Below are 11923 nucleotides of genomic sequence, written 5' to 3' on the forward strand. Positions count from 1 at the left end.
CCACACTGATGTCCCCTCCCCGGCCCCGCCTACTGCTGTAGCTGATTCAGAGAGGAAAGTATGTCTAGCCAAAGATAAGAAAGAATTTCTTCCCTGGAATCCAGACCAGACATTTTGGCAAGTCCCTCTTTGCAGATGTGACTAGATGACATCACAATTCCCACTGTCACCCATGAGCCTGTGAAATTCAAAACGATGTCACTACAGTGAACAACTGCTTCCAGGGAAAAAGCTGTTGAATTTGGTGTCGTATTCATCATTGGTTGCATTTAAATAAAAGGGCTAGTGACTGACACAGATTAGACATCTTGAGCACTGCTGCCAAATATCATTCCCTGCTCTTCTGTTTCACTGGGCTGAGAGGTCATGAAAACTCAGATCACTAAGAGGCAAAACCACGCACACACTTTCTCTCTCTTTCCCTCTCTCGTCTGTCACACACACAAACCCCATTACAGGTTGCAAGAGATGAGAATGGAATGCTTCCAATGGAGCTGGAGTTCATAGCAGTGCAGTCCAGACAAGTGGATCAATCTGGTTATGTGTGGTTACAGACCCTATAGGCTGGGATCAGCTCTACAGAGGAAGACATAGCTACAGCTATTTATTAAACAGTCAGAATGTACCAAGCTCTGGGCCAAACCCAGTATAAACAATTCCCATATGGCCCTCAGAACAACCTTAATACATACTTAGTAGGATCGTCTTGGTTTGCAGTTGGTGAAACTGAGGCACAGAGAGGTTTAGAGACTTGCTTAAGAGCATACAGCTGAGACCTGATGGAATAAGGGTATCCAAATCCATGTTGATGTGGTTCAGCAAATGGAGCTATAATTGAATTCCAGAAACATTAGCAAAGAGCCTCCCCCCAAAGCAAAGGGCAAATTGAAGTAGGAATTGTGGTGCTTGGAAATGGGGACCTGTCTTCTCCGCGGTGCGCCCAGCTTTAGGTACGCTGTAATGTCTGGGAATGCATAGGTCATTTGCAAGTACATGGGCTAGGAGAGGAGGTAGAAATGCATCCATAACTGTAAACTGCCAGGCACCGGGAGGTTGGCCTGAGTAAGCTCTGAGGGAAGAGGACACTGGCCTATAAGCAGTACAAAGGAGCGAGCCATGATGAAAACGTATTACTAAAGAAATCTGCTGACCTGTGCCGTTTGTTTCCTTGTTGTCAGCAGCACCGAGTCCCTTGGAACTCCAAGCGAAGTAAATCTGTGACTGGAAAGAGGAGGGAATATTTTTCTCTCATATGTCCTGCTCCCCCAGTTTGGATAAATCAGTTTGGATACTGGAACAATGAATTGGAGTCAGAATCTTTAACATCAAAGCAGGCGCTGAGATTTTCTGTCCATTTTTTTCTTCTTCTGAAGAATGTAAAAAGCTCTGGGTTTTAGGGGTAGGTAGAGGGCTGGAAGGATTGTTGGAAACATGTAAAAGCTACAGTCATCTTTAGAATCATTCATTCAGCCAATGCATACTTATTTATGAGTGCCTTTGTGTACTTGATGCTGTCCAAGATGGCCCATGTGTGCATGACTAGAAAGAGAAGAAAACAGATCAAGGGATGACTGAGGATGTGAGATTAAGCATTTTGTAGGGTGTTGGATTAGGCATCTTTTAGGGACTCTCAGAGAATGTATCTCTGGAATTAACATTGCAGAAGTCTTGAATAATGAGAACAAGCAGAGGGAAAAACATTCCAGGCAGAGGAAACAGCTAGGGCAAAGGCCCTGAGGCTGGAAACTGGGAAAAGAGGAAGCAGGAACTCAGTATTTGCTGTTAGCCTCATTCGGACTTTGAAAAGCACATCTGAAGTCATCCCCGTTCACATATGATGCCAGGAAGACAACCCAACCCTTAACTCTCTGCTCACATATGATCCCAGGAAGACACCCCAACCCTTAACTCTCTGCTCACATATGGTGCCAGGAAGACACCCCAACCCTTAACTCTCTGCTCACATATGGTGCCAGGAAGACACCCCAACCCTTAACTCTCCGCTCACATATGATGCCAGGAAGACACCCCAACCCTTAACTCTCTGATGTTCCTTTTCCTTATTATTAATGTTGTTCTTAGTAGGTAACTTAACATTTCCATCTTAAAAATTAATTTAAAAAATTGCTTGGCTTATAAGCTGCCAGATAGCAAAAATGCAATAACAAAGGTCATCGATAATAAGTAAAAGATATAGCTGACAGGTTTCAGATCACCTTGGCGAGGGCAGTGGTGAGGTTTGGAAATGAAAGGCTGAAAATCATGTACTATTTATTATTTTAATAAATCTGTCTTGATGTCAATGTAATCGAATGTTGCCACAAAATAATGGACTCTGCTGTTACCTCAATGTTGAGGCCAAGCTCTGATGTTTATTTCCAAGACAGGAGACATTGATCCTTTCACTAATAGAGTACTACAAGTTTATTATGCTAAGTAACCAAAGTTGATTTCTTTGTTTGATTTGATGGATGTCGGTGCTATCAGAGTTCAGAATGGTCTGGGTCCAGAAGGCCACTAGGATGAATTTTTTTTTCTTTCCTTAATTAGGCATCCTTGGAATTCATTCTAGGACCAAATCAATAAGAGAAAAACTTTGGGATACTTAGTCTCCCAAATCTTTCCGTGGGCTCCCTGGGGATTAGAATTATTTGGCCCAAGATTGTTCTCCCTTGAGACCAAAATGGGTCTGAGGCCTGACAGTGTGTGAGTTGGATCGGCCCCCACTGAGCTGGAAAGGCAACAGGAAATGTGATGAGAGGAAAAAAGGACAGCTATAACAATAGAAGGAGGAAGTGAAGCCATAAAAACAAGAGAAGGAGGAAAAGTAACCTTGAATTACACAAGGGCAGAGAGGAAAGGAAAACCAGACAGATGCAGACAGCTAAACAACCAAGTCCTACAGGGAAGATTGCAGCCTGCTGACCGGAGGTCCAGGGGACTTGGTCTTTGATTTTATATTTACTAGTCCCCAGAGAAAGGGCATGTATTGACAATGATCTGATGAATAAATGGACAGAGAAATACCCAGCTTTCTCTTCTTAAGTGGAATGTGAATTGAAGACCGCCATTTTCGGGTTTTATGTATTGTGGGCTGTACAGGCCCACAGATGTGAATATAATCAACTGAAAGAGGAACAAACAAGATAAAGAGTGAAGAGGACAATCAACTGGTTCATTTAGGAAAAAGGAAGAAACACATCTTTTTTAAATAGGGAAAAAGGAACAGCTGTCAATCATTCCTCCTCTCAATATCTTATAGCAAGCCATAGTGTACCCTTCGAAGTAGTAAAAATGAGAAGCAGTGAGGAGCCTGCTAAAGGAGAGGCTCTAAGGAAGCAGAGTGACTAAGGATTATTGCCCAATCAGAGGACTTAACTTCAAGACCCCAGTTCACCCCAGCACACAATACTGAAGCATTATAGCTTATGCCTCCTGCTCTGATGTGCTTAACCTAACCTGAATTCAGAGACACTTGCCTCTTCCAGAAGCTTATTATACATAATGGACTAAATGTTACAGACAAGGGTGGTTGTCATGGTCTGTGTGACAGGTTCCTCACAGATCATGATAAGGCAACCTGGGTAGAAATGTCCATCTTGTCATTTATTAGTGTGTGAATGACTATTACAAAAGCAATACCTACCTTCAGGTTGATGCAGCTCACTCAGCAGAGTACTTTCCTAGAATACATGAAGCTCTGCTGCTTGAACTTAGTAATGCATAAACTTGGCAAGAGCGGTGTGGATCCCTGTAATCTTAGCCCTTTGGTGTTGGCATCTCCTTCTGGATCAGAAGTTCAAGGTCATCCTTGGCTACATATTGAGTCTGGGGCCAGTCTAAACTATATGAGACACTGTCTCAAATAAAACAAAACATGAACAAACAAACAAAAACCTACCTTAAAGTTGCTAGGAGAATTAAGTGAACTATTCCGTAGAAGGATGCCTGGCATACTGAAAATGTTTGAGTGAATACATGAATCTGTATGGGATACAGGAATGGAATTTCTTACATGGTTGAACCGTAGGGTACTGTTAGCAATCACACTGCTTTGGCTTACAAAAATAGAGGTTTCCAGTGTACCATATTCCCACTAAAGTTCTTTATTTATTTCACATTTTATCCATTTTTTTAAGAGTTAGAAGGAAAAAAGAAAGAAGAGGAGAAATAACTGAGGGAAGCAGACGGGCGCAGGAAGGGTGGAGGGTGGAGGCTGTGCTCAGTGTCATCTGGGGCTGGATACTGACTAGAAGCTGAGCCGAGATCAGTCAGTCCCTGTCCTTCTCACATCCTGTGGTAAAGCAAGCTCTCTAACATTTACCAAGTTTTCTGAGGTAACACTGTGGCATAAATTTCCTTGTGTTAGAAGTGACAAACGCTTCCTTGAAGAAAAGGCCAACTAAACAACAGAGCTGGCATCTCTCTGAAGGATGTAAGTCTGTGGCCAAACCACCCTGAACACTGCTGATCCAGTTTAAAAGGATTCAGGATACAAGGGGAAGCAAAGGAAGCGGTCAGAGGACATTGAGATCTGGAGTTGATGATTCCAGAGTGGTAGGAAAAAGCTCAGGCCTGGGATCTTCCTTCTCTGTGGACAGAGAAGACCACACTTCTTCCTGGACCAGGTACTTTCCTCATCACAGTGTACTCTGTCTATCATGTTTCTGGAAACAGGATCAGATGGACAAGTCAGGAGAAATAGATACAATGTTGTTGTATTCTCTAATTTCTTGGCACTTCAGGATCAAGCACAAGATCAAAAAGATTATTCCAGAAGCCAGAATCCTTGTCAAAAACTACCCTTCATCCAGAAAGGACAAACAACATGAACTCTAAAACAGTATTCACTAGAGTAAATGCTAAGTTTCTCCTTAAAGAACCAACAATTCTAAGATTTTAGAGGACACCGCAGGAAATGGAGAAAACCCTGAGATGGAAGTGTATCCTTTCTTAACTATCTTAACTTTCTTACCCTAGGCGTTTCTAACCGTAGGCAATGTGACTCTGAGAACCCGGAAGTAGCTTTCAGGGATTTGCCCTGCTAATTGTCTATGCTTCAGCACCAAATGGCACGGGCACCTCTGTCCCTACCTTTAGAATTTATGTTCAAGAAATAAGGTGTGTGGAATCAGAAAATGTGATGGCAATGAAAGATAAACATTTTTTTTGTTTAATAAAGAAACTATATCTATATCATATAAAGGTATAAAAGGATAATTCTGATGAGTGGCAATCAGCACCCCAGAACATGCACAACACCTCAGGGGCTATGACACTTAAGATGCAACCCAATTGGTTTCAGAGATTTTTTTTCCCCCCTCTGAGACAGGATCTCATGAAGCCCAGGTTGGCACTGGGTTGAATATGTTGTTGAAGATTACCTTGAGCTACTGATTTTCCTGCCTCCAATTCCTAAGTGCCAGGATTACAGACATGTGTCGACATACCTGGTCTGTGCAGTGCTGGGAATCAAAGTTAGGACCTCCTGCATGTCAAGTAACCATTCTACCAACTGAGTTACACCCATAGCTCTTCAAACACTTGTTTGAGAACCCCTATACAGTATTAAAGTGCTCTCAATCTCTCTGGCAAGCATAAATGGCTAAAATAAGATTGTTTATGGTAGGCAATGGTAAACAGTTTGTTTGGTGTAGTATCATTGCAGCCCTTTGTTCTTCAACTATAACTAAGTAAGACCTAAGGGTGGGATGATTTGCCACATAGTTCCATTTCCAACAGAAGGGAGTACATTGTCTGGAGAGTGGCACTGTGTACCTCCTGATACTGGGGCTTTTGATAGCTTTGAGTCTGCAAAGATGTACTATTGGCATAACCCTACTAGGTGAAAGATTCTCGTGAAGATTTAGGAATGCACTAAGAAAATACTCTTTGGCACACTTCCTATTATATACTCGCAACATTTAATGACAAACTCCAGCTAGCGAAAACTGTAACACTTGGAAATTGTTTTGCAAAATGTGTTAAACTGTATGAAATTGCCATACATGGTAATACAGGTTTTAATTAAAATTTTTTCCCTTCATCTTCAGGCTATCTGTAATGTTTTATATCAGGATAATTTTATTCCAAGTTACTAGATTTCAGATGGTTGCTGATATTAAGAAAAGACCAGGCAAGGGCTGAGGAGATGGCTCAGTGGTTAAGAATAGGTATTGTTCTTGGAAAGGATCCAAATTCAGTTCCCAGAACCCATGTCAGGCTCAGAACTGCCTATAATTCCAGCTCCAAGGGGGACCCAACACCTCTGGACTATAGGAGCATTTACACTTACATGCAGACTCATATATGTGATTAAAAATAAAACAAATGTTTTTTAAAAAAGAGAAAGACTAGGTTTTTAAAGTGGAACTGTCAGAGCTGGTAGATCTGAACTCTGTCCCTCCAAACCCATTGGTCAGTGTTTATGAATATGTAAGTCGGAATTTTAAAAATCCAGAGTAATAGGTTAAGTAAACAGTCATTGTCTCAGATTAACGAATGTTAAATCACCATCAGTGTGTGAAATGCTAATTGGAGGCCCTTTTCATCTCATTCTTGTCTAAAGAACTGAATTTGCACAGTGTTAAAGCTGCAGATTCTCTCCTGCAACCCCCCAACCCCCCTTCACATCCCACTGCCACGGTCGGTCCCCCCTTCCTCTGAACCCCAGCCGGCTGGTCTGTTGCCTCGGAGTGAACTTTCATAAGATAGTTTGAGTGTCAATCAATCAATCAATCAATCTCAGAGTCTGCTCACATTCTTCTGTGGAATAGTCACTTCTAAGAGAAAGAGGTGTGGCTTTGTGGTCTGGGAATGCTCAGCCAGGAACATGGGGTTCTCTTATTGGAATTAGTTTTTTTTTTTTTTTTTTTTGTATCTCAAATCACACTAACAATTTTTCGTCAGGACCCAGTTTACTTAGTTTAGAAAGCAGGTTATAAAGATCTAGTTTACTAAATATTGAGAACTAATGAACACATTAAGTGTTTTGTGATGGATAAGGACATGAGCACAACTGAGTTATTTTTATACACTGATTTTTCTGAAGAAAAAAAAAAAAAGACCAGTTTTGACCTTTGGAAAAATAGCCTGCCCCCTAGTTTCAACTTCATTATTGCAATATTTTTATTTTTCTAAATGAATATTTTCAAGTTAACATGTTAAGTGTTTTACACAATGTAAATAAATTTGCTCTCAGTTGCATTTAAATGTAAAGAGGTAATCTCTTTGCTCTTTCTCTGTGACTCAAGGAAATCCTTCCTGGGGTTCTGTGGGTTGTGAGGATGGAGGCACTATTAACCTTAATGTCTTAGGGATAATATTAGCACGAGAGTGTTCTAGAGTCAATGTAAAGTAGAAACAGGGATGCCTGTTTTAAAATGGGGAAGGCTTCCTAGAATAAGATACAGCTTCCAGAAAGAGAAAATTGTGCAAACGTGCTCAAACAAAATAGGATGTGTGTAGGGACCAAATGATTACCACTGATGGTCTATGTCTGAAATGAGAAAGCTTCAAAAATCATCTGCAAGTGTAAAGGCTCCATTGTGGGTGGCCGAGTGGGTCAGTAGTCCCTATTCAAATGGAAGTCTCCTAAAAGCAACCAATCACTTATGAGGTTAAAAAAGCGCCTTTCAAAACGTGTCATGATTCTTTACATTATGAAGCTTTTAATTCCCATCTCTCCCTTCTCTTCTCAAAAGCGAGAGCAAGACACCTGATCTTCAACCCTGTGTCTGGGATCTCAAAATTGGCTCTGAATATGTGTTTCAAATCTCATTAATTACAATATTGGTCCCAAGAGGTACAGCTGCAAAGAACACTGTTTGTACTCAAAATAATTTGAACAAGGGCAAAGAAGCATTTTATTTACATGTGTAAACATTAAGAGAGAAGCAGTACGGGCCGGCTCAGGTAGCTGCTGAGAGTTTTAATGATAACTGATTTGGTTACTTATGCTTCAAGGTCACCTCACATAGGCACATATTCATATAAAATTCGCTTCTATTTCGTGGGTGCTATCACTCTTGCGGCGGTAACTCTGGCATTAATTTGGCAAGTTCTGAACTAAGGCCTTTTAACATTTTATTCTTTCCAGATACTAAGACCAAATTGTTCTGAACCCTATATCTTACTGTGTAGATCTGCAATTTGGTGTTTTAAATGTCTGAAAATATGCCATTACCCACAAGACTTTCTAATGTAACAAATTTGGTGAAAAAAACCAATCACATGAACACATTACAGTAATAGACAGCAAATAGTGTCTCCAATTTTCCTTCTTCATTTTCTTTTCTCTTTAGGACATATCAGGGCAAGTTGCAACTCTTTGTGGTCCTGTGTTATCAGAACACAACACCTAAGAGCGTACATCCTCATCCTGTTAACGACTGTTGGCCTGGAGGTAGACAGTCAAGTGTATAATAAAGATAACTGAGTGCCTTACAGGAGGAGGGTCATCTGCAATATACCAGAATAACCTAAACGTCTTGCTTTAGCATGGGATTGACCATCTAAAGCAAGCAGCCCTAGTTATATGTCAGAATCATTTGGAAGCTAGACTGTGAAAGTGCTTGGGTCCCACTCAAGGTTGATTGATATTCTGTAAACAAACTCACAAACACAGACAGGAGAATCACCACTCAACACCAGTTTAAGAATAATGGCTCATTGTTTAGACAGCACAAAGTCCATTTTTGGTTTCAATGGGAATCTTTCCCTTCTTTTCCAGGTGTAGGAAAAGGGTAAGTTCCTTGTCATACAAAGAAACACTTGCAAAGTGAAAGTTACTTGGCCAGACAATATCAATCTCTCAATCTCTCTCTCTCTCTCTCTCTCTCTCTCTCTCTCTCTCTCTCTCTCTCCTGGTGTCCTGTGACCCCCAAATGACCTACTAAGTAGCCGTACACCTAGCCAAGTGGCTTCTTTTATCCCTGACAGCAGGTGTTGACTGTATCTCACTCTATCAGTGGGTGCTTGATTTACATACAGTCTGACTTGACTGTCTAACTGGTATGAAGCAGAAGAGAGAAGGTCAGGAAATATAGGTCCTTGTGAGGTTTAACTACCTTTGGTAGAGAAAAACAAAACGTTTCTGACTCAGTTGTGGGCCTGGAAGTAGTTCAGCAGTTGCCAGAGGTCTCTTCTTGACATTATTCTGAGCACTATCACACATGCAGTGTTCCATGGGTGGCATGGAGCCTTACGATGGTAAACATTTTCTGGGCTAAAGCTAACAGAATATATTTGATAACAACTCCACAGGCTAGCCTTGGAGGTAACGTTTGTGAATGGTAGCAACTTTATACATATTTGAGCATTTTGAACAAGTTTTTTTGGAAGAGAGGATTGCTGGCTGGCCGGGCTCCATTTCTTCCAGTTCTTCACAGACCATGAATGCAATGTTTCAAGCACCAAATCCCCGCAGGTTATTAGAACCAGACGGGAGAAGGAACATGCAAGCTGTATCTCAGCCACCTTTGTGGGTCGTTTAAAACATAAAGGAAAAACTATAGTTTGAAATGGCAAATTATTTCTCTTTGGAATTAATCTAGTTAAGCCAATGTTACCTTGTATATTTTCTTTATACTCACTTCTTTTATTGGCTTAATTATTGCCTCTTCTATAGAAATGTCTATTTTTAAAAACCATGTCTGCCCTCTGTGATTTTTGTCACGTTCATGCCTCTTCCATCGAACTGTGTCTCCTATTCTTTTTTTCTTTTTATAGTTTACTCCACCTTCATTTCCCTCAACAACAGCGGAAGTCCGCCCTCTTCATTCCCCCCACTCTTTGATTGACGTTTAGTTGCCAGCCCGTTTTTTTTTTTTTTGATTCTCTCCCTCTGTCTCACTCAGTGCCCTTCCTTAACCTTCTGCTGTTTTATTTCTGTCACTTGCTATCAGAACCCAAAAACTCCATTTCTTTCCTTTCCATCTATCTCTGCATCTCCATATGCATTTTTATGATCCTACTGTTACATGCTTAAAGCTGTGCGCAATAGAAAGGTATACTTCCTCATTTGAATGTTATTTCCTTTTCTTAGCATAACTGGTCCTCCTCCCCATTCATCCTTTTCTGAGGTCTTCGTGTCCTACCCCAATGGCACCTCTCTTCCCCTGTCACCTCCCATTTGAAGCTCATCTCTTCTCTCAACCCTATTTCTACTGTGTCTGATTTTACAGCCAAGGCTCTTTAACAAAATAAAGGATGGAGTCTATCAGAAACCAGGTTGCGTGTGTCTGGAGAAACTTTTGCGCATTCACTGAAATGAGATTAGGGACTTGGATCCAAAAATATTCTCGGGGAGTTTTCAGCGTGGGCACAGGTTTGCACACCTTGAGCTCTGCGGCCTATTCTGCTGGGCAAATACAGGGATGTCTTTCAGGGCCTTCTCTGAATCTTTCCAGTTCAAGGGTCAAACTGAAATGACATTGCCCATCCAAACTATTAAAGCAGGCCGAGTAGAGAATGCCTGGGCCCCGGATCTGCTGCAGATCTGTGCAGAGCACTGGCAAGGAAGGGACCAAGGCCTTGGGCCACTACCGTCCCAGGAGTCGGTCTCTTGACCTCTCTGAGGGTGTATTCCCCTCTTAGGAGGCCGACACTAGGGAAGGTGCCCCTTTGGGATGCAGGGCTTGACTTCAGAGCCGGCGACAGTACCACGGCGGCGGGCGCCCCGAATGGGAGGCACAGTGCCTCCCGGGGAGGGACGGAGGTTCGCTCAGTCCTTGAGCCAGAAGGTCGAGGGTTCAGAGCGGGCGTCCCCGGCCTGCTGGTCCTCCGGGAACGGGACTGGGGCGACATCCTAGACAGGAGGGATGAGATGAACCGCGGGTACCGGCGCGGGGTGCCCGGCCGGAGAGGAGGTTGGCGGGACCCCAGTGCCGGGGCCGCGGGTCTGTCGGTGGACTCGCCGGGCGCCCCGAAGTCTGGGCCGCCGTGACTCCCGTTCCGCAGTCGCTGCCAGGCACTCCAGGCCGCACTTTCCCCTCCTCCCCGCGCCTTCTCTCCAGTGAGGAGCCGGGCGCGGGCGGCGCGGGGGGCGGGGCGGCGACGGAGGGAACAGCCAGTTGTTTAAAATCCTTCTAGAGCAGTTTCTAATTCCCCCCTAGCGCCCGGGTTCGGAGGGGGAGGGGGGAAGGAGAGCGGGAGGGGGAGCGCGGCGGAGAGGGAAGGAGGGAGGGAGGGAGGGAGCCGGCGAGGGAGGGAAGGAGGGAGGAGACTGCCGCTTAGGCCGAGCCGCCGCCGCGCGCTCCGGCAGGCCGGAGGGAGGGGAGGCCTGTCAGTCTCGCGCGTTGCCAGGGCGAGGAGGGCGGAGCTCTGGCGTGGGGCGGCCAATGGTGGGGGTGGCTGCGTGGGTCGCCATGGGGACGGGGCTGTTCCCGGGGAGGCTGTGATGGGTTGACAGGTGCGTGACAGTGGGAGCTGCTCTCGGCACAAGCATGTACGGCAAAGGCAAGAGTAACAGCAGCGCCGTCCCGTCCGACAGCCAGGCCCGGGAGAAGTGAGTGTCTCCGCGCCGCAGCCACCTCCGCCTTCGCACGCGCGCACACTCGCGCACGCACTCGCACTCTCCGGGAACCGCAGCCACACGGCCGCCCCGCCGGGGGGGTAGCCGGGGGTGGGTTGCAAGGGGAGGCGCGGGGCGGGGGCGCGCGGCCCGGGGGAGCGGCCGTCTCCACGGGGGAGCCCCCCGGGCGGGTGGCCGCGGGCAGCCAGCGGCGGGAGGGACGCGCGTGGCGGGGGGACGGCGGCGGCGGGGATGGAAACTTGTTTGGGTGGTTGAGGGGAACCACCCGCGGCTTCACCTCCTCGCAAAGTAACTTTGGAGCTGTGGTCCAGGACGGCCGGGCCGCGGCGCGCGGCGGGCCTGGGGGGCGCGGGCTGCGGGGCGCTGGGGTCCGGCGGGGCCGCGGCGGGG

General features: G+C 45.0%; 1 protein-coding gene across 2 annotated transcripts in view; it reads left to right on the forward strand.

The window, feature by feature from the left end:
• The first annotated feature begins 11406 nt into the window (after window positions 1-11406).
• The window catches only part of Ssbp2 (single stranded DNA binding protein 2), a 266016-nt gene continuing 265499 nt past the window's right edge, over window positions 11407-11923 (forward strand). For both annotated transcript variants that reach the window (XM_028760092.1, XM_028760094.1), the window contains exon 1: window positions 11407-11506. In XM_028760092.1, coding sequence (XP_028615925.1) covers window positions 11445-11506 — 62 coding nt within the window. In that variant the 5' untranslated portion in view covers window positions 11407-11444. The remainder of the gene's footprint in view (window positions 11507-11923) is intronic.

This window comes from Grammomys surdaster, unplaced genomic scaffold, assembly GCF_004785775.1.
Source record: "Grammomys surdaster isolate TR1022 unplaced genomic scaffold, NIH_TR_1.0 126391, whole genome shotgun sequence".
Taxonomy (NCBI): Eukaryota; Metazoa; Chordata; class Mammalia; order Rodentia; family Muridae; genus Grammomys; species Grammomys surdaster.